At 45.3% G+C, this 27,928-nt stretch overlaps 1 protein-coding gene across 1 annotated transcript in view; it reads right to left on the reverse strand.

The window, feature by feature from the left end:
• The window catches only part of PTCD2 (pentatricopeptide repeat domain 2), a 280,197-nt gene that overhangs the window by 36,928 nt on the left and 215,341 nt on the right, over positions 1-27,928 (reverse strand). The window contains exon 9 of the mRNA XM_085632353.1: positions 11,209-11,322. Coding sequence (XP_085488479.1) covers positions 11,209-11,322 — 114 coding nt within the window. The remainder of the gene's footprint in view (positions 1-11,208; positions 11,323-27,928) is intronic.

Raw genomic sequence — 27,928 nt, forward strand, 5'->3', positions numbered from 1 at the left:
GCGGAGAGAAATTTGGCGCCCTTGCTAATAGAGACTGAAATGCGGCAGCAGGGGGTCCTTTTTGAGTTGAGCTAAGCAGTGACTGCCCCCTGAACCCAAACGCCTCGAGACCTCCCCAGCTCACCTAAATCACCGATAGTTTAGCTGCCTCACGGTGATGGGTCTGTTGGTGTGTGTATCAGCAGGGGTGAAACGGTGAAAGGAGCGCGAAGAAAGGGACAATGAGGTGTTAAAACAGGCCGGCCCTGCTCACACCCTGACAGCGCAACAGGACAGGAAGACACCTGTGTTTTTCTAAGCTAGAGGTTTCGACATTGGAACTGTCGCGCTGTGAGTTATAGGGAAAGTTTGCAGATCCGTTGTCTGTCAGAGTGCCTTGAGAAAAAAAAAAGTCTGCTTTTGCGTAAAACTTCTGCTTCTCATGTTAATGCCCTTGGGCTAAGTTCACGCTATATATAGTTACAACAAACGCTAATTACACCCTGCAGCTATGGGCAGAACTTGGCCAAAGGCACTTTGAACAGTGAAGAAGAAAATGCTGATAGTGTACAAGGCTGCCTTGAAGCCACGCCCCCAGACACGCACCTCCCAGGCTCACCCCTATCAATTTGGTGAGTACCGGCACTTCTCTTTTTCCATTTAAAGCACTGCCTAACAGTGCAGCAACAGTGGGCAGAGTCTGAGCACCGGCAGGTTTTTTTTGGGCCCTCAAAACGGGTCCGAAAAAAAAAAAATAAAGAACGGACTACCTTTAGTAGCCACGAAAATAGAGCCCGATAGAGACCCGTTTCGAGGGCCCCAAAAAAAAACTGCCGGTGCTCAGACCCGGACAGACCCGGACCACTTAAAGCCCTGCATATGCCGCTACACAACAGCGTTGGGGAATGTCCCTCAGGAGTGGCACCAACAACAAGGTGATATGTTTCACAAGACATGTGTCACGCCACTGCTAGTCAGCCTGTATAACAAACGTGCAGTGACAGCATAGCAGTGCAGTGAGTGTTATGGGAGCTACACCGCAGCATTATCATGTGTCGTGTGTAGCGTTGCAGGGCAACACTTAATACAAAAGATGGACCACAGCTTCACAGAGCAATGTGTTTTGTAGGGGGTTTGTCTCAGTTGGGCAGTGTGTACTATGGGAGCAACACTGCAGCGTGGCAATAGCAGAACAATGTGTATTGTGTAGCGTTGAGGGGTAAGAGTCACACAAAAGACAAACATCACCACTGCAGAGGTTCTGTCACAGCAGGATAATGTTAATTATTGCACATGCAACAGCAAAGCAGAACAATTTGTGTAGTAAAAAATAAAATCAAAATGAAAATTAGTTTTATAAAGCGATTAAACGAACAATGATGGCCAGGGGAACATACTATAGCACCGACTTGTGTAGTTTTAAATCTTCAAAAAAGGCACAAAATGGTTACAATTGCCCACCTCAGAGTATGGTTTGCCACCAATAAACCACAAATATTAAGCTATTAATAATATTAATATCTTCTGCTATGCTACCAGCGCCAAGATGCCCTAGGGTATTCAAGCGCTTTATAAAACTCTGAACAGAGAGCTTTGAGAGGCAACATAGACATGCAATCAGAATATATACAGCACAAATGCCAAGCGCAAACACTTAGAACGAGAGGAGATCTTTAGATTTCTGATCCTATATTTCAAATATTTAGATCTAAATATTTGAAATAAAAGTGTTTGCGCTTGGCATTTGTGCTGTATATATTCTGATTGCATGTTTAAATTGACTCTCAGAGCTCTCTGTTCAGAGTTTTATAAAGCGTTTAAATACCCTAGGGCATCTTGGCGCTGGTAGCATAGCAGAAGATATTAATGTCCATAAAAAGCAGAGACTATAGATTGAAAAGCCGGGTCTTAAGGATCCTCCTAAAGATTAACAGGGAAGAGCTGGTCTTTAAGTTGAAGGGTGGAGCATTCCATCGTTTGGTTCTGCCGTATGTGAAGTTTCTGCACCCTCCTCCCCCTACCCCTGCGATCTTCTGACCTTGGGCACTGTAAAGCTACCTGCTGAGGACGATCGAAGTGTCCTGATAGTAGTGCACAGGCGCGCAACACCCATTGGACTCACAGGGCTTCAGCCCCCCCCCCCCCCCGTCGTGTGTGGCAGCCCGGGATGAGACACCTTCCCGGGCAAAAAAGCAGCCGCACCCGAGCACTTCACAGGTCTTTAAAAGACCATTTGCCAGTTAATGAGGCCTTGCTGTTGTTTCACCCCTTCTAAGAGCCCCTGCAGCACCACTCTGCCTATTGCTTAAAGTTCAGCCCCCCCCCGAAATTTTTGCTCAGCCCCCCCCCAAATTTGGCTCTAGTTGCGCCTCTGGTAGTGCATCTAGTTAGTTTATGTTTAAAATAAACAGGGTCATCGCCATGAAGAGCCTTATCGGCGATACACAGCATCTTGAAGTCTATCATTTTATTAACTGGCATAGTATGTGTAGCGCTGCAATGCAAAGTGCTCTAGAAAGCAAACTACATCACTGCAGAGAAATGCCTATCTAAGGTTTTGTGTCATTGCGGGACAATGTGTATTACAAGCGATACAACGTAGTATCCAACACAACGTGTATTAAAAGAGATGCATTGCAGCACAATGGGATTATAATTGCTTTTTCAGAGCACAATAGTGCGATCTTCATCAGAAGAACACAGCAGTGCAATGTGTACTATTACAGTGCTGCGTCACAACACCTCAGGGACTTTTTCCATTTAAAGCACTGCCTAACAGTGCAGCAACAGTGGGCAGAGTCTGAGCACCGGCAGTTTTTTTGGGGCCCTCAAAACGGGTCCGAAAAAAAAAAAAAAGAAAGAACGGACTACCTTTAGTAGCCACGAAAATAGAGCCCGATAGAGACCCGTTTCGAGGGCCCCAAAAAAAAAACTGCCGGTGCTCAGACCCGGACAGACCCGGCCCACTTAAAGCCCTGCATAAAACTAATGATGCCGAATTAGAGGGCGGCCTTTCAAGCGCTGGGAGGGCATCCCGTGTGGAAGGCATGTTAGCTCAGATAAAACAAATGATATGCCTGTGGTGACAAAGGACACGGATTTTCAGCCTTTGCTTGAGAGTAGCACTATATTTACATATGAAACTGGTCTCTGGTATGTAATTATATATTCATCCACACCGAGACTGGTCTCTCTTGATAAATTCACGCTTTCTCCCAACCACATCCGTCTGTCCAAGTATTCATTCGTCCAAGCATTCATTCACCCAGCCAAGCTACATATAAGATAGCCCAGTGGTTTGGGTGTAAGCTAAGTAGAACGGTTTTTGACTTCCAAAACTCCTCCAGCTGCAGCTTGCTCGTCTTTTCAACCGTTTTAGGGAGATAACATGAGGAGAAAACGTCTACGTAATGAAAACGAACATCCTCAGGTATGAGGACATAATTGAATCTGTTGTATGAGTTGCGTAAATGGTCAGTGTTTACATTGCAACTATGCATCCATATGGAATCCAGATAGAAAGTGGGGAGGCTGGACTGTTTAGATTACTGTATAAGTGTAATTAATGCACACGAATACTGCTTGCTCATGGATGCGTCTTGAATTGGGACAGTTTCCCCTATGATAACTGTGTGGCACTGACACCCCATTTGCATTACACGTCATGGTTCACGAGAGCACCAATGCCTGCAGTGATCTCATATGGCAATAGCTGCTGTGAATGTAAGGCCTGTCTCACCTACAATGCTAGGGGATCTTTGATGCACTGGCTGAAAGGACCACCAACGCCTCCAGGGCAACACTTCTTAGCATTCAAATGGGTCTTACATCTAAAAATGTTTTGAGAGTGGCATGCGGCCTTATATATTTCAAACAAAAAGGATCTCTTTGGAAAAAACATAAAAGATCACGGTAAAGCCAAGCAAACACAACTGACGTCTACTCCATGTAAAAACAAAAATGCATACCAGAAGCACTTTAAGTTGACAGATTCTCACACTTAAACGATATGGCCATTTAAGCACGCTCTGTACAGTGGCATGCCCAGGGCTTCAACCCAGGACTTTAAAACTGTCACTGTGTGCACTGGGACAAGGCTTTGCCATTAACAGGGTAATCGAGCAGCAGTATTTACTGAACAGGAAACAAACAATTTTTAGAATGGTATTGCTTTTTTACACATCCTGCACTCAGTCGTGGCTCGTGGGGGAGGGGGGGATGTGCGGGGGGATGTCGCGTGGGGGGGGGTGTGTCGCGTGGGGGGGGTGGGGGAGGGGGGGTCAGGGAGTGTTAAAATAATTTTTTTTTAAATCCTACCTGAGGTCCTCAGCACGTCCGCGCCGCCTCGGGTCCGTCCGTTGGCACCTTCAGCCCCTCTCAGGCTCTCAGCCAATCCTGGCGCTGCCAGCAGCGCCAGGATTGGCTTAGGGCACGGTTACTGCTCGCCTGCCTGCCCATTAGGAGACCGAGGTTTGAGCCTTTGCTCAACCCTTGGTCTCCTAATGGGCATGCGCCAGCCAGAGCAGACACTGGTGCGCATGACTGGGCACGGAGCGAAAATTCGCTCACCTTCCCCAATCATGCGCACTTGTGCTGCTGCCTGTTGCTCGTGCCTGGTCCGTCTGACAATCATGTCAGTCAACATGACGCCGGACCGCCCACCCTCTTCAGACTCTGAAGGGGGTGGGCGGTCCAACGTCATGCTGACTGACATGATTGTCAGTTCTCCCTCTGCTTCTTTGAACTTGAGTAAACTGATTCAGTTTACTTAAGTTCAAAGACGCCAACATTGCGGGCTGGGGGGCTACGCCCCAACGCCCTAATGGACGCACCGCTACTGTTTCTTCCTCACGAGAGCCCCACTCAGCACTCTCGTCACCGGCGGGCGGGACTTCCTCACCCGGCCCCACCCACGTCCCAGGCAAAACGTGCCTGACTTCCTGGTCGGGAGGACCCGGCCGCAGCGGTGATTATTTCTTTGGGCACTATGAGGGGTAGGCTCCCTCTTTACTAACAATATAAAGCGGGGTGGGCACCCGCTCAATAAATAAAAGCAAAGTCGCGGGGTGGGCACCCGCGCATTAATTAAATTGAAAGCGAAGACGCAGGGTGGGCACCTGCTCAATTAAATAAAAATAAGTGGGGTGGGCACCCGCAAAACAATGAAAAATGCGGGGGAATCCCTACGTCGGGATTCCCTTGAAGGTGATTGCAGCCAAGCGCTGCGTGTGGAATGCAGAAGCGCTCCCTCCCGGAATAAATACAGCGCTCTGCAAGAAAATAGAAATAAAGCGCTCATGAGGCGCTAGGAGGTAAAAAAAACACTAAGTCCCAAAGAATTGCAAATGAAGCAAAAGGTCCCAGTAGTCCTTTAGGCATCTAGGGGCAATGCAGGGCCCAGGGGCCAGCACACAGGGTCCTTCAGCAGGGAGGCAGCCCCCATGGCGGTCCCTCCGGGGCCCCACCAGCTGCAAGCCCCCCTCCGTCAGGAACAGAACAGGAACTGAACAACTTTCATGGGGTCACAGCCCCTATATTTATATTAGGAAATCCCTTTGTGGCACAGCACAGGGCTTGTAGGATACCAGTCAGAACTGGTTTGGGGGAGCTTTGGAGCACTTTGTTTTGCTCAGCTCCTCTTCTCCTTTGTCAGGTGGGGGCTCGGGGATTAGACGCACCACAGGTGGCGGAGCCAGCATTGTGGAGGGAAGACACAGTTCTATTCAGGTCCCAGGTGCAACTCCTCCCTCCCATCTGCATGCAGATCTCTCTATTTACCACTGGGCAGACTCAACGTGGCTCCTGGAATTCCCCAGCCCTCCCAGCTCTGGGCAATCACAAGCCAGACATGCACTCCACATCAGGCAGGCAGACACATAGCACACAGAAATGGCAACTTCTAAAACTGGCATTTCTCCACCAGTCACCATAACTCTGCGCACACCATTGCGCAGCATTTATCCTCACAAGTTCATACATACCAAACTCGGCCATGCACTCCTCTCATACCAGAAATTACCATGGACACACATATCCCCCATGCATGCCTATGGGAGGGCAGGCCAATCTCACCACACGTACTCAGAGAGCGCACACACTTTACACTGGACCACAATGCTAAAGTGCGCAGAGGCCTAAAATCACTACCACCATGTCAGAGCTTACGGCAAAAAGTTCATGGGTGAACCTGCCATAAAGGGCCAAGTCCAACAAATCCCTATTTGGAAGCAGAGAAAAGTGATACAATAGTCTGGGCATCACCAACATCTTGGCTATTGCCACTCTGTTCATTGCCCTCTCGTTCTCCCTCTGTCAATTAACTATGTGGGAACAAGCCCAATTTAGCCCAGACACGGTACCAACCTCATTCAGCACCTCCATCCTCAAGGGGCGATCATGCTGTACATCCCTCAAATAAACAAGTCATTCTGTAGAGCAAGATAATATCCCAGGCACTATTACTTGGTATCCCCAATAGACCCCTGACTGGTGCCCCTACCTACATCAAATGAGTCAGAGATGATTCTTCCTGGACAGACTGTGACCTTCTAATTGGAATAACATAACATGTATTTGTAAAGCGCACATTAACCCAAGAATATCTTGGCGCTGAATAACAGATGTTTATTGTTATCCAGGTCAATGGTACTCATTTTATCGACTTCAGGAGGATGAAAGGCTGAGTGGACATGCTGGGATTTGAAGCTGTGACCATGAGGTCGAACACAGGCCCCTACAGTGGACGCACTGTAGTGCCATTCCCAGGGTGTCACATTATTTTTCAATGTCAAGTGACATTGGCAGGTGGAAGGGCCCTCGGTTCAAGGGTTACATTCGTAAGTCTAAATAATGGTCTCAAGTTTAGAAATGTGTTTCTACCAGATATAAAACCATTCTGTTGAACCAAGGTTTCAATCACCAGAGTAAATCTATTGGCTAACACTTTTCTAAGGACTTTGGAGTCAACATTAATAAGTAATAGTCTGGAGGAACACACATCAAGCGGGTCACAATTACATTTAGGGGGAACCAATATCAGTGCCTCTCTCAATGTTTCAGGCAGGTCCCCAGCATCTTTAGCGTCCTTAAGCAGATGGAGAAGTTTTGGAGACAGTTTAGTTTTATATGTGGCATAGAACTCCACAGGGAATCCATCTGTACCCAGGGTTTTATGATGTGCCGTCTGATCAATTGAGCCATGAACCTTATCTATTGTGAGCAGTTCATCCAAGGTAAGCTACTGTAGAAGATTTATCAATGGAATGGGCATCACATCTATACAAGATTGCAACAAAGGTCCTTCCGCCACATCTCTGGCTGTGTATAGGTCACCACAGTATTCCGCAAAACTCCTATTAATGTCTGCTTGTGTGAGGAACGTCTCACCTCTTAGCGATATAATGGCTCCTATTGGACTTGTAGGTGGGTCAGTACGCAAAATCCAGGCCAGCAGTCCCCCCGATTTATCTCCCTTCCCTTGCTGACGTAAAATGTATTCCCTGCAATCCAGCCGTCCTGATCTATTCAAGAGGTCTATGTATTCCTTTCTAAGCTCCGTGATACTGTATACATCGCCCGCTGCATCCCTCCCCCCCTGCCTTCCTTATTTTGTGTTCCAAATGTAAAATAGGTTTATTCAATTGGTCCTATCTACCATAGGTAGTTTTGATGAACACCTGTGTCCCATTTGTCTCTCCTATCAGATGATGACCCCCTCATTTTCCACAACATATGGATCAATATGCGTGCCTATGATTTCTCTAAATTTGATGTTCTGTAGCTCCTGGGTTTTAAGTTTCCAAGAAGAAATCTGCTCTCCCCGTCTACCCCCACAATACCTCCATTTTAAGTGGGCTATGGTCAGAGAGGGGTTGACACAGGTAATCAGTGTATAGTATATTGGGGTTCATAGCCATTTACATAAAAAAAGATTATAGTATGTCATTGGTGCACTGATGCGTAATCTGCTCTAGTAGGATGCATAATACTCCACGTGCCATGTAGGTGTCTGTCTGTAGTTTAGGAGCACAAATAGCATGATTTCCTAATACTCATTGCTTCCTACGACGTCAACCTGTTAAGATCAACATCCTCCCAGTTAAAATCCCCACCCCACATTTTTGGTGCTGCTAAGTATAGGCAGAAGCTCATCTAGAAACAAAGTGATTACTGTGTGGGGCAATTATCGCCACTAATTATAAAGGTTCGCCATACAACCCCACCTCCACCACCACATAAAGACCCGCAGCATCTATTATTTTATGGCGAATCACAACAGGGACAGCAGGTGATATATATATGATTTGGCCCCTACATTCTCCTTGATAGCTTTTGAAACTCCGAGGTCAGATGTGACCCTGGCTGATATCAATGTGCACCTGTCTCTGTCTTAAATAGGCATAGATCTGTGACACCACACAGGAGTGACCATCCCCTGCCCATTCCATGTAATTACATTATACCTGTTTGATATCTTGTTTTGTGTAACTGCTGTGGTTTACCTTGTTGTTGCCCCTCTCTTATACTGTGTAAGAATCAACTGATTGGTAGTACCAGTAACTCGCTTCCTTTACAAACTGCGATTAGATTTGTATCCATATAAACATTAACAGAGGTGCCAAGCTCAATTCCTACTCCCAGGTCAGGATGATAATAACTAGTCTAACCAATGAATAATACTGATTTATCAAACCTTTCCATTTTGGAACTAAGGGTGAACCAATTGTCTTCGGCTTATAAGATTGTAACTGTCATGTTTATTCAAATCACTAGCCCATCCCACTGATCATATTTCAATCATACACTCATGTGCTCCCCCTTGCAACATAACACAAATACACATACAAATATCACCATTGCAATGATGAAGAAAAGGATATGATGAACCAGAGTCATATCAAGTTCAGACATATCAGGCCATAGATGTGGCTACTCACACCTGGTCAGCGCCAGGATACCCTCCTGGATGAAAGAGTGCTCTACAAATCAGCATAACATAACATCCAAGCTAGCCATCAGTGCCACTTCAATGTCCTCCATGGCGATACCTTCCGCTCTCTCCAGAACTCTGCTGCAGATCTTCATATAGGGGCTGCTGTGCATTTCCACCTCTGCTACCGCCATGGCTCTTTCTCTTGCTGCCGGTTCCTTTGTTGGCCTACCAACTGCACTGCTTTTGGGGTGATGTCAAGTGTTCTGCATCAACTATCCATTCCACAATACATGTAAATGCCATTGAGGTAGCCTCCCCTTGGATTCCAATCACTCCCGGGCTTCTGCCGGTATTGTGAAGAAGACCTTTTTCTCAGCATCCGGCATTCAAAGCTTGGTTGTAAACATGAGAGAATATCTGATTCCCAACTGACAAAGTCTCCTTTTGACCTCCATACACTATCCTGGTCACTTCTGGACTTTCATTTTATAATCTGGGAAGATGGGCACCTCTCATTCGCCACATGCAGTGGGCCCTTGTTCCTAGATGCCAGCAGGATACTATCTCTATCCCGGTAGTTTAACAGTCTTGCAATAACTGGCCAGGTGAGGCATTCAGCCACGGAAGTCCACATCGTTGCTAATACAGACTCATTGAATTTCAACTCATTCTGTGAGTTTCTAGTGATGTGCTCGCAAAATCAGAATTTCTATAGTCAGGGCGTATTGGGTTCCAATGCACTTTTCACATGCTTAATGGTTGGTAGAAGCATGTTGTAAAGGAGCACAGCAACCTCCAGCAACATTTAAAAAAAATAATAATAAACAAACACAATAAGTCTCCTATGTCCTTGAATCCATCACCCCAGGAGTCATTTTTATCACATTGTAAAAGCACTCCAAGCTGGAGATGACTGCTCTTCAGCTGGAGTGCAGGGACCCCTTCTGGTTGGTTGTATGACTGCAATTCATGGCCCGACAAATGCTAAAACCCCCCCCAAAAACAACAAAAAAAGCCTACAACAGACGTTTAATGTGTTTTTTAAATATGCTATACCAGAAATATTTTCTGATAATCACTATTATTAAATATTGCAATGTTTGAATTTAGGAAATATACATTTGAGCACAGTTATTGGGGACTTGTTGACAAAGCCAATAGGTCCACTTTATACATGTTCATGTGCTGCTCCTTCGATAAAGCCAACTGGCCCGCTTTTTATATTTTGGTGTTCTGGCCTTTTGAGAAAGTCAGTAGCCTTACTTAAAATGACGGCTTTTATATTGTTATATGACATACACAGCAATGCGCGGTGGCAAGGGGATAGGCACAGGGTGGTTTGGTGCACACGGGGGTTGCAACCAGCCCTGCAAGCCCTACCCCACACCGTGCATAGTGACTGACATCTTACTTTACGTTAAAAAAACACAGAAATTGACTGAATAAAACAAAGGAAGTGATGTTCTAGTTAGGAATTGTAATAATATCTTACTTTACATTAAAAACAACCTTAGAAATACACTAAAAATACAAAAGGTTAAAGGAATGTTATAGTTCGGTGAAAATGAAAATTAAATCATGATGTTTTAAACTAACAAAACTAATGAAATTCCCCAGTCATAGTAATCTCAAGTAACTATAACTTGAGTGTCGCCATGCAATGCTTATTACCTCACATTTTATATCACTCATGATATGTTCGATGATGAGATAGTTTCTTTAGGGGGCAAAAGTTACAGGTACTTGAGATAACTTTTTCAGCAGAAAAAAAAAAAAAAATATATATATATATATATATATATATGTGTGTGTGTGTGTTAAAGTTATAGATAGAGATCTGTTAGTTAGATTGAAGTTCTGCTTTTGCTCCTGCCTAACTACTCTTTCACAGAGGGTTTATCCTTCAGTTGTTTTAATCATTCTGTCAATGCCTTTGTCGTAAATCTGCCCCTTTAATTCTCTGTATGCATGCACAGGAAGCAGAAAATGGAGTGCCTGTGTCCATGCCAATAGCGCAATATCCTTTTTATCCCATCAACAGATTTTACATTATTTACACAATTTCGAGCTTTGTTATACATCAATTCATCTGCACTTGATATTCGAGAGACATTTACAATGTTAACCTCAAAGGATGTAGCACAATAAACATGTAAACCTGAGTATACTTAATAACAATAATATAGAATACAGTGATTTTTAGGTCTCCACATACATTTAGTTCCCCAGTTATTATTACAGTTGTGTGTTTTCATCGTCTGCTGATGAACAATGTAAAAATTTCAAGACAAACTTACCACCTCTTCGGAAATCTCTGGTCTCTTCACAAAGTGTGGAGCTACAGTTACTTGAGCCATCTCCAGTATATGCAAGGCATCTACCATTGCGCCTGACTCAGTCTGAATTAGAATCTGAAACAAAATGAAATTAGTGCTGGTCAGTGAATTTAATCTTCTAAAAGTCTCTTTGAATGTGCCTGCATGCCAGTGTACTCGCTGCCAGTGAGCAGCTGTTAGTGCCACTGAAGCTGGTGAGTGTTGCTGTCCTAATGTTATATTATGTGCTTCTAAAGTCTTGTTTTAAGACCCTAATTGCGTATAAATCAGCTAAAATAGACAATACTCATTGGTGACTAGCCATTGTTGGACTTAGCCCTCTCTGCAGGGTCATACCCAAACCTTTTCGCCTTAACCCTCCTTTTTGCTGAACACATTTGTGTTGGCTTTTAGACTGTGCAAACTTTACCACTGCCAACTAGTTTTAAAGTGCTTCTGCTCTCTCCTTTACACATGGTGAAATTGGCTTATACCCAATTGGAACATTTCATTTATTCGAAAGGCCCTAGTAAAGTGGTACTATGTGTACACAGGGACTGTAAATTAAATGTTACTAGTAGGGCCACAGCACTGATTGTATCACCCACTTAAGTAGCTTTTTTAACATGTCCCAGGCCTGCCGTGTGCAGTCTAACCTGGCAAAATAAACCTTTTGCCATGCCTAAACCTTCTTTTTTAATACATACAAGTTACCCCTACAGTAAGCCCTAAACAACCCATCTGGTAGGGTGCAATGTATTTAAAAAGTTGGACATGTACTTTTAACTTTTACATGTCCTGGTAGGGAAAAATTCTTACATTCACTTTTCCCTACTGCATGGCCTACCTTTTCCATAGGATAACATAGGGTTACTTTGTTACATTTATTTAATATCTTTCAATTGGGAGCAGGTAGGAATATCAAATTTGGTCTCCAAAGAATTGTCAATTAAAACCCTCTTTAATGATAACGTTAGCTTTTAAGTCTTAATCCTGAAAATGCCACTTTTAGAAAGTTGCCATTTTCTTGCCCCAACTATTTGGTGCCTGTATCCTGGGTCACATAACTAGGTGTAGCTGGTAATTGATCTTTGTGTATTGCTCCCAGACAGTGAGAGAAAGAGTGGAATAGGTGTTGGCAGGATGGGCCATCTGTGACTTGATGGGGCCGAGTTTCACCTACCACACTTACACATCACAAAGCTTCTGCCTCAGCATACTCTCAACTGGGTTCATACCAGTCTTTTGTGCCTGCAGACAAGCTTGGGCCAGGGTAGGGAAGAAGGGAATTCCACTCACCTCTGGCGGTAGAACCCTCTAGAAATTTCTCCTACTTCAAAGCTGGCACCACATATAAATATTTTACCCTCAGACCCAACTCTTCAGTACACCTCTAGACCTGTGGAAGACACAGAAGGATTGCTGTGCTGCCTGCAAGAAGGACTGCTACTCTGCCACCTCAGTAAGAAGGACTGGACCGGCATCTTGAACACAGGACCGTCAGAGTGACTCCAAGAGCTAGTTGGTTGGCTTCCTGATCAGAGCCCCAGAGACACAAAAGGCTCCAATCATCTTGAACCGTGCACCTGGACTCTGCCTTCTGTCAGTCCTGCCCCCAACTGGTGCCACCCCAGTCCTGGACCCTTGGAAGGGGGCCTGAAGGTGCCAGCTCAGCTGTGGACTTGAGCAGAATTGATGCAGCGCATCTCTTTGCATATTTGCATTGGAACCGCTGCTGTGGCACGCATTCCTGATACAGGGCCCCACTGCACCTCAGGTGCGACGTTGCACGACACATCCGCGATGCAGGACTTCGCATAGCAGCCCTATAGCCCCTCAGAACTGCCGCTGCGCAATGCATCCTCGGTGCTGGACTTCTCATTGCAGACTTGCAGCTCTCTGCAGACTTGAGGCTCTTCGGAACGGACGCGGAATCTCGTAACACTCCACAACCAGGATTTAACGAACTTTGTTCAGCGGGCCTAACTTAGTCCCTGTATCCCACCCGCATTTCATTGCGGTCGGCTTGAATTTGAGGCTTTGTCCGAGTCTAGCTTGACCAGATAATCACAGTTGGCGATTGTGTTTTTAAGCACTATTTTTACCTAGATCTTTAAAATTGTATTTTTGTTGTTTCGGTGTGCAGTAAATTATTAAATTTTTCTCTTTTTTCTAAATTGGTGTGGGATTTTCCTTCTGTTGTGTTTTCACTTTATTACTGTTTGAAATGCTGCAGAAATACTTTACTCATTGCGTCTTAGTTCAGCCTGACTGCTTTTTGCCAAGCTACCAGAGGGTTGAGCACGTTAACTTGCGTTTCACCCGAGCAAGAATTGCGGTTGCAGCGTTAGTAGGGTTTTATCCCCCTCAACCAATGACTTAATTTCCTACAGCCACATATTATTTTATGTGGATACCTGGTTCAATCTATGCCACTAATTGTAGAAGAGCAGCGTTTTCGGTTGGTGTGGGCTATGTGACTTGTAGAATGGTGTCTTGTCATGGGATAACCATCTAGGTAGGAGTTTAGAGGTATGCCCAAATTAAGATAGTGGCTAAAATATGCTCTACAATGCTGCACATTTTAGGAGAGTCCAATACGAAAGGGTGACTTTAGGTAACTGCCCATATATTCCCTGACAGATAACAATACTCAAACTGCTGGTATTGAAACCTTGAGTTACAATGCATGAGTTTCCTTTTGCGAGCGTGTCTCTCAACACATTGTAACTACATTTTATAGACATAATTTTTCCTTCTGTTCCTCTGTTTTGTTGGTTTGCATCAGGATCCAGTTATCTCCAGTCCTTACTCAGTTCTGTCAGGACTTCCCAATATTTTCCAGTTGTCATTGGGTTTTCCTGCTTAGGAAGTTTGCCATCTTTTCTACTAATTCAGTCTGGACATTTTTATATGTTTTGACTTTTTCCTACAAAACTAGGAGACCCTTGAGGCATGCACTTGCAGGATTCATTCTAACAAGTCCGAGTTGGCCAACTGGCTACAGAAGTAGTCACTTTCCCCCTTAGTATCTCCAAGGTGACACAATTATGTCCTGCCCTTTACAAACGCATCAAAAATACTGGGCACCCAGTATTCCAAAGAACAAGAGTAATAAGATCATAAAGAACAGTGTTCCCCTAAAAATCATTTAAACTGGACTAATGCATAATCCAATAGGCCAGGCATTGGTATATGATAATAATCAACACAATTTCATCAGTGAGCAATATGTTATGTTAAAGTGTCATAACATAGGTCCAGTAGACAGTCAATATACGTCAAATTAATTCAGGTGCTCTAAGCTACGACGCAGTGTAAATGCAAAAAGGCAATTGTGATTCTAACCTCTCCATTCAATGCTCAGTATCAGAATACATGGAATCATAATTTTCCGCTCAGAGGGTGAGGAGTGCAAGTGGATTATAGTATCAAAGACGGAGTATGCGGTGTTCAACAAAGTGAGAAACTAAAAGACGTAGAAAACGTGTGACCACTGCTAGCTTCCGGGAAAGAGGGAAGGCACACGTGAAGCACAAGGTAACATTTTAAATTAATAGCATGTGTTGCTGTAGATACAGAAATGCTCTGTATCGACAGCAAAGCGATGGCAAGCTAGCAGATGATGAAGATGCTTGAAAAAAGTGCCCTCAATATCTAGAGCTTGTTGACGTGCCAATACAAATACTGCTTGGTGAAGGTGTGCGGCATTGACCAAGTAGAAGCTTTACAGATATCCATGAGCGGGATATTACCTAAAAAAGCTAATGTGGCTCCCTTTGCATTAGTAGAATATGCTTTTGGAGGCACAGGCAGTGTGCGCTTGGCTTTAGCATAGCAACTTTGAGTATATATAACTAGCCACCTAGCAATGCCAGTTTTGAAAATAGCACACTACTTGTAGAGTGTGGCAAAGTCTACAAAAAGTTGAGCGAACTTTCTTAATGGCCTAGTCTGTCAATATGATGCATGAGAGCTCTTAATGTCCAGAGTGTGAAGCGCCCTTTTAGCTACCGACTTTGGCTGTGGGGGAAAAAAACACGGGTAGCTTAACAGTTTGGTTGATGTGAAAAAAGGAGACAACCTGGGGCAAAAAGTTAGGGTTAGTGTGAAAAACTACACTACCTACCCGATACCTATACCTAAATGAATGCTTTTCGCATTGTAAGAGCACACCAATACATCTGAGTAAGATGACTTCTATTAGGAAGGTAACCCTCCAAGATAAGAATTTTAAGGAACACCAGTGCAGAGACTCAAAAGGTGGACCCATAAGTAACCACATTCAGGTTTCATACCGGTGGAGCAGGTATCTTTGGAGGAATTACCCTCTTTAATCTTTACGTAAAAGCTTTAATTACAGGTACCCTGACAATTGGTGAATGCGGTCTATTTTGGTGACATGCAACAACTACAGATAGCTGTAGGTGTATGGAAGTGTAAGCTAGACCTCCTTGTAGAGATGTAGATGGTAGAAAACTAACTCCTGCACAGGGACTGTAAAAGGGTCCAGCTGTTTAGAAATACAGTAGTGGATAAACCTTTTCACTTTAGATGCCTAAGAGGCACAAATAGAGAGTTTTCTGGCCTCTCATACAATAGCCATGCATTCCAGTGGGAGGTTAAGGTAGTCAAACTCTAGGAACCGAGGTGCCAAATAGCTAGATTGAGGTGTTTGGGGTCTGGGTGTCTGAGTTGACCCTGATGCAGAGCGAAAAGGTCTGGCCTGATTGAAAGCTTTTTGTGGGAGTAATATCTCAAAGACCTCTGAATACAATGGCTGTCTTGCCCAGGCTGGCATGACACATGTGATAAGTTGGGCTGGTATATGCTGTCCACTAGTTATAGTGGGCAACTTGCACCAGTCCAAACGACCATTATTGATGATTAGGTTAAAGACAACCTTTATTGAAAGCTATCCTAGTGGCAGCTATGGAGAGCAGCCTTCAGGCTAAGTCTTGAAGGAATGTAAAGCAGCTTGGTTTACCAGATTATAACCTTCTGAATGACCAAATGAAAGGAGAACCACACCAGGTATATATAAAATATATGTATTTATTTCTAAACACTCTCTACTAACCGCTTTATAAGATTAGAGAACAAGGCACACAGAATTACAGTACTAGAATGACAGTGAATAGCACAATACACAGCGGGCTTCAGGGGGAGACCGAACCATATATTAAGAAAGTGGTATAACAACCACAACTTGACTAGACACAGTGCCTAGGGCACATAGAATCGCTGGGACCCCAAGGAACCACCCAAGGTAGTAACGCAGGGGACCCACGGGGGACGCGTGCAGTGTGAGAAAACAGCCGCGAGCTCCGTACAACTCTATGGGAAAGTCGCGGTTGGAATTTTAAAGATTAAGGACACTTAGGAGAGGACTTTAAGCATACCCTTTCGAACATAGAAGGTTCTAAAGGCAGCACCCTTGAGAATACCGAGGTACCCGTGTTACCTATCCCAGGAGAGCCCGGTCCATAGGGGTCAAGTGGTGTCGGAAATACTCGTTGATATCAATGCCGTGTTGCAAAGAAGTGCTGCTGCCGGGAGGATGAGAAGTGTCCGGTGTGATCCAAGCCTGGATTGGAGCTGAGAAGAACCTGAAAGCAACGGGGACAGAGTCTGGGACACTTCACAGTGACCAGGGGCACGATAGACGAATGCCCACCAATGTCGGGTGTTTCAGGTGAGATGAGGTGAAGCTTGACTGTGCAGCCACGGGGACCAGGAGACGTCGACAACGACCAAAGTCCGCAGGTGAGCTGTCCTACGAAGGATGTCGAGTGCTGGGGGGTCAGTGTCTGGATTGGAGACCAACAAGCCTAGGCAACTGCAACTCACGCGGTCAGAGAAAAGATGCTTCGGTGAGGACCAGTAAGGTCCTGGGGACTCCCCAAGCGATGGAGAGTCAGGGCACGTCTGGAGCAACCAGGAAAGCCCACTGAAAGTTAAGGATACCTTCACAGGGACCCACAGGTCGACGGACCAGGGATCGCGAAGGGACCTCGAGAGGAATCACAAAATACCAGCCCACGGAACACTCGTGGAGTGTAGGCCGGTAATCTTCGGGGGAAAACACTGCTCGGGTTGGGACTACAAGTAGCCCAAAGCACAGCCTCAGGGGTCGCCAAAAAGCATATGCTGCTGCAAATGTGCTCGGTGTCCAGGGGTATGGGTTGCACGGTCCCCACGAGGGCTGCGGGTCTCAGGTTTGCTGAGAGCACTAGTCAACCTCGGGGAAGCTTGGGAACCCACCTTCTGTGTTGGAAAATCTTTGGAGTCCTTCAGGAGCTGCGTAGATGTAAACCAGTCAGATGCGTTTCAGGTGCCTGCCTTGCAGGGGAGTAACTCCTTTACTCCAAGGGAGATTCTTCAGTCATCCAACGAAGTGTAGATAATCGAAGTACTTGGTTTCTGTAGCAGGGTTTCGTCCAGGTAAATCCTAAAGTCCTGTAGCCAGGGGTTCCAACTTTATACCCAAGGAAGGGGTGGGACAAACTCTGGGGACCCACCTATGGGAGGGTCAGGACAGCGGGGTGGCTACACCCATGTCCTTTGTCCAGTTTTGCGCTAGAGAAGGAGCAAATGGCTCCTGCAACCAGTTTGAGCTGGACTATGCACAGGGACACCAAATATGTCCCCAGTGCAGACTTCAAAGCACTCTTGGAGTGCACCCACCCAGCCTCAATACACTAAAGCCTGTCTGAGAGGTGGTCACACCTCCCTGTGACAGGAAACCTATTGTCCAGCCGTCCCTTGCTGGAGTTTCGTAAAGCAGCAGGAGGGCAGACTCGTGTCTATGGCTGGCAGCATCCATCTTGTAATGTCAGGGTTGAGAAAGCTGGTACCGGGTGTACCGATGTTGTCATATTTCTCCCTCTAGTAGGGTGGAATCATACCTCCCACACCAGTTACTGGTGTGGAGGTATGATTCCAAGGTGTTTGACACCAAACACGACATGTTTCAATGCAGCCGTTTTAAAGTTAGCGTTTACCGCGAGGTTATAATGCACTTTAGAGTATATTGTTGGCTGCATCACAATCAACCATGGAATAGAGGTTCCGAAGGCTGCAGAGTGGCTCTGCTCAAGCAGTTGCACCCTCTCACATAAAACCCAGCACCCTGCCTTCAAGATTGATAAGGCCTGCCATAGGGGTGACTGATAGGTTTATGTGTGCCGTGATATGGATATAGTGAACCTATATCCAAGTAAGGGGTGCATGCACCACCTTACACAGTCTGCTGTAGCAGACCTGTTGTGTCATTTTGAATGGTCTCCCAGGGATGGCATAATACATGCTGCAGCCCCTGAGAGGCCTCTGGGGTACCTATGCCCTAGGTATATAGTATACCATATACTAGGGACTTATGAGGGTACCCCAGAATCCAATCTGGAGTGTACTTGAAGTACATGAACACCAATTTAGGGAGAAAGCAGATAGACTGGGGTGCTGATTAGCAGGATCCCTGTCAAACTAAGTCGAAAACCAACAAAACACCAGGCAGAAAGTGGGGGTAACCATGCAGTCAGATTCCACCTTCCTACAACTAGGATGAGAGTCATGGATGCTTTCTTCAACTTCCTCACCCACCAAGTACATGATGAGGCGAAGCAGGAGAAAAGCGCAGGCAAATATCCATGATCAGTCCATCCATTAGAGCACTGTCGATGTACTGTAGGTGTGGGTACCTGGCGGTGAAGCTTTGGCATTTTGTGTTTTCAAGAAAGACGAACAGGTTGATTGTTTGAATCCCCCATCGTTGGAAGTGGGTGGAGTTATCTCTTGTGTACCAATTGGTGCATCCTGCTAAGTACTTCCGCAAAATCGTTCTCCTTCTTGGTAGATCTCCACCAACAGGTGAATGCTGTGGCAAGCTGCCAAATGCCAGGTCACTTGTGTCAGAGGAACAACCTGTGGGGAGTGGGTCTGAATGCTGAACATGGCAATCATGCTGTCTTGTCTTTAGAAGTACTGTTTTCCCTGTAATTGGGAGAAATGCTGAAAGGGCTAACCTGATGGCTAAAAGTTTCAAGTAATTGATATGACGAACCTGGTGCTGTGGAGTCCAAAAAACATGCATTACCATCTGTTGGAGGAGAGCTAGTCAACCCACAAGAGATACATCTGTTGTGATGGTCATCTGTAGAAGGGGGTCTAGAAAGGCCGTGCTGAGCAGCAGGTTGTTGCTGTTCCAGTATTGGAGAGAAGGCTGGGCCATGGCAGTTACCAACACTAGATCCTCGCAATACCTTTCTGCTTGTGACAACCGTGGTGAGAAACAATCTTGCAATAGGGCATGTGTAACCAGCACTTGGTACAATAATTATGCACAAAGCCATAATTCCCAACAGTTTCTTACGTGCAGACAGTGATGGGACGGTGTGTCTGAAAAAGAGGCAGCAGCTGTTGGAATGCGTCTGATGGTTGGGGTATATTTTGCCTGTTACCGCATTCAGGAACGAGCTTAGGAAGGGTTGAATTTATTAGGGTTGGAGATGGCACTTTCGAATTGATGGTAAATCTAGATTGTGACGTAGAGACAATGCTTGTGGAGTGTGTACAATGCATTGTTGTTTGCTGCTGCTCTTTATCAGCCAGTTGTTTAAGTATGGAAACACATTGCATTTCAGTGCCGCTAGTCTGTAATGACTGCTAGACACTTTGTAAATACCCTTGGAGCTGCAGAAACCCTAAAGGGGAAAACTTTGAACTGGTAGCGTTTTCCACTTACCACAAAACAAAGAAACTGGTGGTGTGCTGGGTGTACAGGGATATTAAAGTATGCGTCTTTCAGGTCCAGTGCTGCCATGCCACCTTGGTGTAGCAAGGGGATGACATCTTGTAACACAACCATGTGAAAGCATGCAGAAGAGATGAACCTGTTCAGTGGTCAGAGGTCAAGGATCAGTAAGCTGTCCTTTTTGGGGATATGAAAGTACAAGGAGTACACCCCTGCTGGTGCAAAGGTAAGGGTTCCATGGTGTCCTTTGCAAGGAGCACATGCACCTCTTCTTCTAGGAGACGAAGTTGGCTACTCAGTACTTTGATTGAGGGGGGAAGGGGGGTGGCGGGGGTAGTTTGGAAGAGGTGTGTCACATTTGAGTTGGTGCCCTTCCCGCACAATGGAAAGGAACCACTGATCTGATGTAATGCTTCCCACTGTGACATGAAGAGTGTTTATTATTCCCCTGACTGGTGTACTGATTGGAGAAAAGGAAGGGGGGTCATTGCTTTGTAGCAAAGGAATCCCTTGCATGGCCACCCCTAGCCATTTCCTCAGTAGCCCCCTTTTGAAAAGAGTTAGGCTGCTGAGGGTTCTGAAAGGGTTGATGCTACAGCTGCAGCTGAGAAGGAGACCTTTGGCCTAAGCCTGCTGGCTGGCTCCCTTCCCAGGTGTGCTGCTTGTGAAAAGGCAACTTTGAAATGGGAGCCTGAACAAGACCCTTGCGGGTATCAGAGCGCTTTACAGGCAAATGTGAGTAATAGAGGCACGCAAAGCAAAAATATAGTTTAGCATAAAACAGTAATAGTAAAATAATACAAAAAGACAAATATATACAGGATACACCAATAGTTCAGGTGAATTTGGCCAGGAGAATAGATTTCACTTCTTTTTTTAATAATCCCGTGGAAGGGTTCCATCTTGTTTCTGGGGGCAAGGCATTCCAAATCCTGGGGGCCATTCCTGAGAAGGTCCGATTGTAAGTTTTCTTCATAGCAAATCGTTGTGGTTTCAGTAGCAAGTTATATGAGCTCCTGGTGGATCTGTTACCACAGGAGAGCACCAATTTGTCAGCTAGATAACTAGGAGTTTTGTGATGTAATGCCTTGTGTGTCATACAGGCGATGTTCCAGTGTATTCTCGCCTCGAAAGACAGCCAGTTGAGGGCACAAAGGTCAGGGGAAATGTGACAGTTTCTTTTGGAGCTTGTGATGAGTCTAGCAGCTGAGTTGATTGAAGCTCTTAGAGGGGCCGTCATCGATCTGGGAAGGCCGCAGAGAGCTACACTCCCATAGGCCACACTCTGGATTACTAGCGATTGAACAGCATGCTTGAAGTCAATTGCGGGTAGGAAGGGTTTGAGTTTTCTCATGGTGTTCATCTGAAAATTTGCTCCTTTTGTGGAGGCGCAGATGTGTTTCTGCATATTTAGATTACTGTCCAGAGTTACTCCCAGCGACTTCGCTGAGTCGATAATTAGTGGTTGACCGTTGAGTGCTGTCAGGTGTTTCATCCACTCGAGGATGATGGTCGATTGGCGGGTGGGGCGATTAAGAGGAATTCGGTTTTGAGGGTGTTTAGTTTCAGATGGTTTTTGGCCATCCAGGTTTGTGTTTGTTGGGAGTGTTGCATTGAGAGACTTGATGTCCTCAAGTGAGTGGATCTTTATATAAAGTTGTGTGTCATCTGCATACATGTGATAATGGACATTTGAGGACCTGAGAAGCTCGGTGAGTGGTTACATAAATATGGTTGAAAAGTGTTGGTGAGAGAGATGATCCCTGCGATACTCCTAAGGTGACTGGAGTGGGCTTGGATAAGGATTGATTGATCTTGAATCTTTGTGTTCTATCTTGGAGGAAGGAGGAGAACCAATTAAGCACAGAGCCAGAGAGACCCATTCTGTGTTTCAGGAGGTCAAGCAAGTTGTTGTATTTGACTGTGTCGAAGGTCGAGGATAGGTCAAGCAGGATTAGTAGACAGGCTTCGTTTTGGTCCAGGATTGTTAATGCGTCATCGATTATGTGGGTCATGGCTGATTCAGTGCTGTGTCCTGCACGGAACCCGATTGGTATTGATCGAGCAAGCTGAATCGTTCTATGTGGTTGTCAAGTTGCGTGTGAACACATTTTTCTAGCAACTTGGCCAAAGTGGGGATGTTGGATATTGGGTGATAGCTATTCAAGTCTGCAGGGTACGCAGATGGCTTCTTTAGGATTGGGCATACCTGGCCTGCTTTAAGGATTTCAGGGATAGTTCCTTGAAGGAGCGAGGTGTTAATAATCTTGGTCCATAATGGCAATATCATTAGGATGAACTCTCTTAAGTAGTTTGCGGGTAGAGGGTCTGTGTAGTGGTTGGAGGGATTCAGGGCCGTAAGCGTTCTCAAAATAGTTTCTTCGCTGTAAGTATTGAAGGCGGACCAGGAGGCGTTGTTTTTCCGGTCAAACTTTGCGGAGCATAAGAGAGGGTCTCCTGGCGGGGGCAAAGAGGTGACCATGTGAGTATCTGTTTGGGATAGTAGGTCGTTGCGCAAGTTTGATTTTAAGTTTTCTGTCTTCCTAGTGAAGTAGGAGTGAAATTCCTCGCAATTGGGTCATGTGCCTGTGTTAGCTTGGGGGAGGTGCGAGCCACCTTTTGATTGAGATGTGATTAGATCGAATAGCTTTTTGGGTCGATTCTTGGCTTGGTCTAATTGCTTACTGAAGAAGTCTGCTTTTGATCTTCTAATCTTTCTGTAATAGGACTTTCTTGTGCTTCTTAGTAGTTTGAGATGGTCAAAGGATGATGCCGATCTCCATCGTCGTTCAATTCCTCTTACTGAACGTCTTTGTTCGTTTAGCCTGCCATCATACCAGGGTTTTGAGTCTTTTGTGGTGAGGGTGAGGGTTTTGGTATTGGTGAGGGCGCACTACAGACCTTGCTGTCTGTTGTGTATGAATCCTTCTTCATTTTCTTGAGCATCTGATTGACCTGAGCGCCCAACAGATGCACGCCATCACAAGGTACACTAAGAGGGTTACTGAACCTCTGCTTAAACCCTGACACCCTCAGCTCACTAGTGACACTAGTGTTGATCCCTCTAACCACTGTATCTGCTGCATCAAGGGCACAACGTATATTAGTGCTATTAATTGTTTTGTCCTCTGCAATTGGCTCTTGCCCCATTTTGCGGTGAAACTCAAGAAGATGCTTTATGTGCGCCTCCATCTACTCTCAGTGATACTGATCATATCTAAGAGGAGGCCTACAGAGTTGGCAATTTACCACTGTGTGGCTGCCTAAAGGCTACCCTTTTTCCTGCATCATCATCTTTTTTGATTCTTTATCAGGGGGAGGAGCATTCCCTGTGGCCTGTGCAGAGGCCCTCTGATGAGCAGTGTGCACTAACTATAAATCTGGGATAATAATCTCTTTGAAAATGAGCTGGATCTTCAGGGGCAGACATACTTCTTTTCGAGCTGGTGGGTGTTCACCCTGGTCTTTACTATGTCTTAAAGGTTTTATTGGTGGGTTTAGCATACCCTTCAGAAAGGGAAGATACCCAACGGACTGCTCAGTTTTGGACAACATTTCCAGCATAAGTCATTCTTGTCATCCGTAAGATGGTGCTTCATCTGGTAATGCTAAGCACCCCGCTGTATTGCGAGAAGCTATGCAGTAGTATCATCCCATGGGAACTATTCAGAAGGATATCGCTTGAAATCTAGGTCATCTTGTGGGTTGACTACATAATCTTCCAAGGATCAAGTCTCTCCTGAGGCCTAAAAGGCTCGTCATGTGGGTCCTGCGGTTACTAAGGAGAGCCTGCATCAGAGTCTGTACTTTGTTTGTCAGGTGAAGTAAATGCACCTTTTCTTGGAATAGGGATAAACCCCAGAGTTGGAGATCTGGTGAGGACACTGCCAGTGTTCAGGTGAATAAAGCATTTTGTGTGCTTTCCGTCCACGACATCAAACAGATTTTGAAAATTCAACCAGCCTGAGGTGTCCTACCTTGGCGTTCACTTCAGGGCCTTTGGGTGTTGACTCTTTGGTGTTGACTTCAGCTATGAGTGAGGTGGGTCAATGACTTGGGGCTGAGGTGTCTCTGGTTTTGAACAAGGCTGTGGGCTTTGGCATTAAGTGAGTTTTCGGCGCCTGGGCGCTGAACAGACGATGGAGTAGGATGAGGATCTATGCCATTGGTAAGGGCTTTGCTCAACGGCGAGCCAACCTCTGGAGTCCAGGACATGCCGACTAGAGGTGTGGACCCTGGGGGTTTAGGCTTTTTTCTTCCCAGCTCTGGGCTTTGAATGCTGGACTCGGTGGGAGCAGTGCTCTGCCTCTGCGGGTGGTAGTTTAGGCATTCAAGAATGATCTTGAGCCGTAGCCGATGAGCGTGGTGGACCCTCGTATTTGGCTCCAAAAGTGGCTCCTGCTGTGGTGCTGGCATGAGGATTTCAAAGTCTTTCTCAATATCAGAGGCCTCAGAGAAGATAGCCTCAGGTTCATCTTGCAACTGGCCTAGGGAAATGTGATACTTCATAGCTACCATGCTGAGAACGACGTTACCCGCGAAGGATAATACTCATCATCCTCTGTTCATCTTGTTATCCTTTATGTGTATCACCATTGGGACTACATGAGGGTCCTTTCTGTATATATATCTATATACAAATAATAATACGCAAGGTATAGGAATTTAATTTTCTTCCTATGGCCCTTTCTTTTCTGTGATGAGATGTGCCTTTTCTGAAGGATTATATAAACTCTCTTTTGGATAACTTACTTGCCTTCCAAATAGCCCTGACGAAGTTCCCGCTTGGAACGAAACGCGTTGGCTGTGTGCTGTTCGTGTTAAAATTATCGGAATAAAGAGAAAATTATTATGTTTTTTGGACTACTTGATTTCGTGTTGAATCTTAATGAGTGCACCTTCCACCTTTGGATTTACGTTGTGATTTGTTTTGCACCTTTGGACGACGGATGCAGGAAGTGTTTTTGCACCTATTTGTTGACTGCTAATAATACATGTGTTTTGGTTGAGCTGGACCTTGGTCGGTCGTTCTGTTTCTTGTTTCTTAATGACTAGAGGTGTGGACCCTGGCGAATTAGGCTTTTTTCTTCCCTGCTCTCGGCTGAATGCTGGACTCGGGTGGGAACAGTGCTCTGCCTCTGCGGGTGGTAGTTTAGGCATTCAAGAATGATCTTGAGCCGTAGCCGATGAGCGTGGTGGACCCTCGTATTTGGCTCCAAAAGTGGCTCCTGCTGTGGTGCTGGCATGAGGATTTCAAAGCCTTTGTCAATGTCAGAGGCCTCAGAGAAGATAGCCTCAGGTTCATCTTGCAACTGGCCTAGGGAAATGTGAGAAGGGCAAGCGTCTTCCTCCTCATCACAGGGGATCTCTTTAGCACTTGCTGATGCCTCTGAGACCTGCATCTTGTACTACACCCCCTACTCTTTCTCCTGTGTCTGACATTCTTTTTGCAACAGAAGGTGAGGCAAGTGTAGCAGGAGGATTCTCTGTGATCCACAAGGAGGAAGAGGCTGCAGACCTCGTGGTGGTCAACCTAAGCGTATTTTGCATTGCACCTAGGACAGAAATACAATGGAGTGTGTTTCATTATGTAGTCCTAGTTGCACTATCAAGGAAAACCTTGACCAACCTCAAAGGGAAGAAGCGAGTTGAGACCACAGTGTTGTGAAGTATATCCGACTACAAAGGTTGATTCTGGCAAAACTTTTGATTTCAATATTGTTGTTTTTGTCGCTGGGGTAGAAAAGGGAGCAGTAGATTCTGAATTGGAACTGAAAAAGAAAGCAATCTGGTGTGTATAATGCGTCAACTTTGGAGCTGAGCACAGAACGTCCAGGCCTGATGGCGAAATTAAAACTGGGGTGGAACCTGTATGCTGATGTATTCTGCACCAAGGGAGGAGTCACAGCAGGTCTTCTGACTCACACGTCTGAAGAAAACCAATGACAAACATCTGGGCCCAACACTGGAGGGCAGGAGTATGCCACACATGCTACTAACATTATGTTACAGGGAATCTGACAGAATATTGTAGTAGCAAGAGTTTTAGTGTTGGTGGACGACACTGCCGACAGATCATGGGGTTTGCACAGTGAGATTCTTTAGTAGGCAATCTTAGGAGGGGTTGTATGTTGCTTTGCCAACTGTAATATGGTATGTGTGTGTCATTTTAAGACTGCATACTAGCTGGTTGTCTTATGGGAAAGCATTTGTGCTGCCTAGCCTACCTAGTTAGTTATGCAGAGAAGTCAATGATGAAGTCCTTTGGCAAGTTTTGTTCTTTGGAAACAGTTATGTCAGATGCTGAGGGTCTGTGAAACATTACAAAAAAGGCAGAGGGCCTAACGTAATTATGATGAAAACATTTTCTTTTTAAAGGCAACAGCCTTTTAAGAGTGCATTGTTATTACAATGTGTTAAAGCTTATAGTCAGGGATTTTGTTATATGGAATCTCACATATTACTGTTGCAGGCAAAGATTTTGTTGTTGGTCACTAGCTCTGATAAACCCCGGGATAGAATATTTGGAGACAGATAACCCATATTAACCCTTATACAAGGAGCTGCATATTACTTTGCAAACTAATATTTGTAATTTTAGGACGGTCTAAACAAGTGTCTTGTCGGAAACCTTAAGCAGTAAGTTTAAGTTCTTTATGGTGAAAGGCAAATTATACAAGCTACAGACCTGACTGGTTTATTGGAAAAGGTTAAGTCAGATGCCATTTGTTTGAACAGGTTATTATAAAAAGAATTATGAAAAAGGCAATAAGCCTGACTTATTTATTAGGAAAAACACATACTAAAGACAATGAATTAGTATTATGCTCTGTTAAAGGCTTCAGACAAGTATTTTCATAAATGGAAACTCACTAATTTCTCATTGGAGGCAAGAGTTTTAGTGTTGGTAACTCCCTGTTGCAAAGTCTTGGGGTAAAGAGATGCACTGTGATAATGGTATGTGTATTTGTAAAGAGTACTATCACCTGCAAGGATAACCTGGCGCTGAGTAGGTGTGTGTGCCTAGCCTGACCTCTGGTAGGATGTTTAACTGAAAAGCCAGGTCTTCAGCTTCTTGAATTCCGTAAGAAGAGAGGAGGAGACTCTAATGAGGAGAGGGAAGTTGTTCCACACTTTAGGAGCAATGTTAAGAGAATGCTCGTTCTCCTGGTCTTCTTCTGTGTATGCGTGGGATGTTAGCGAGTAGAAGTCCTGCAGAGGTGTCTGGATGGTTGGTGGAAGGACATGAAACTGTTCAGGTAGGTGGGGCCCGAGTTGTTGAGTGCCTTGAAGGTGACATGTTTGAATTAAGTGCATTTGTGCATCGATAGCCAGTGTAGTTCCCTGAGGTGTCATACAATGTGAGTTCTGTGGGGGAGATTAAGGATGAGTCTGTCTGCTGAGTCCTGGATAGTCTTTAGTCTTCTGGTGAGTTGCTTGGTGATCCCGATGTAGAGGGAGTTCCCATAGTCCAACTTGTTGGTGACAAGGGCGTGAGTGACAATTTTTCTTGTGTTGCTTGGGGGCCATTTGAAGACATTCTGCCGCATCTTAAGGGTGTGGCAGCAGGAAGCAATGATGGCGTTTTCTTGTGCAGTCATGTTAAGTTTGCTGTTGATTATTCCGAGGTTCCTGGCCAGGGCCCTGGGTCTGAGTTCAGCCAGCCACTAGTTGAAGTCCCATGGTGAGGTGTTCTTGCCCAAGATCACTACTTCTGTCTCGTCAGTGTTGAGCTTGAACCTGCTGGATTTCATCCAGTTAGCGGCTTCAGTCATGCAGGCGCTGAACTTGTTTCTGTGTCTTGTCCGAGAGGGAGAGTATGAGTTGTAAGGGTCTTTTAACTGGGTCTGTATATTGTTTTGCCAACTATAAACAGGTTTATATTTCTAATATTATGACTGTAAGCAAGATGGTTGCGTTCTGGAATAGCTTACTGGGGTAGACTGGAGT

Source organism: Triturus cristatus, chromosome 2_1, assembly GCF_964204655.1.
Source record: "Triturus cristatus chromosome 2_1, aTriCri1.1, whole genome shotgun sequence".
Classification (NCBI taxonomy): domain Eukaryota; kingdom Metazoa; phylum Chordata; class Amphibia; order Caudata; family Salamandridae; genus Triturus; species Triturus cristatus.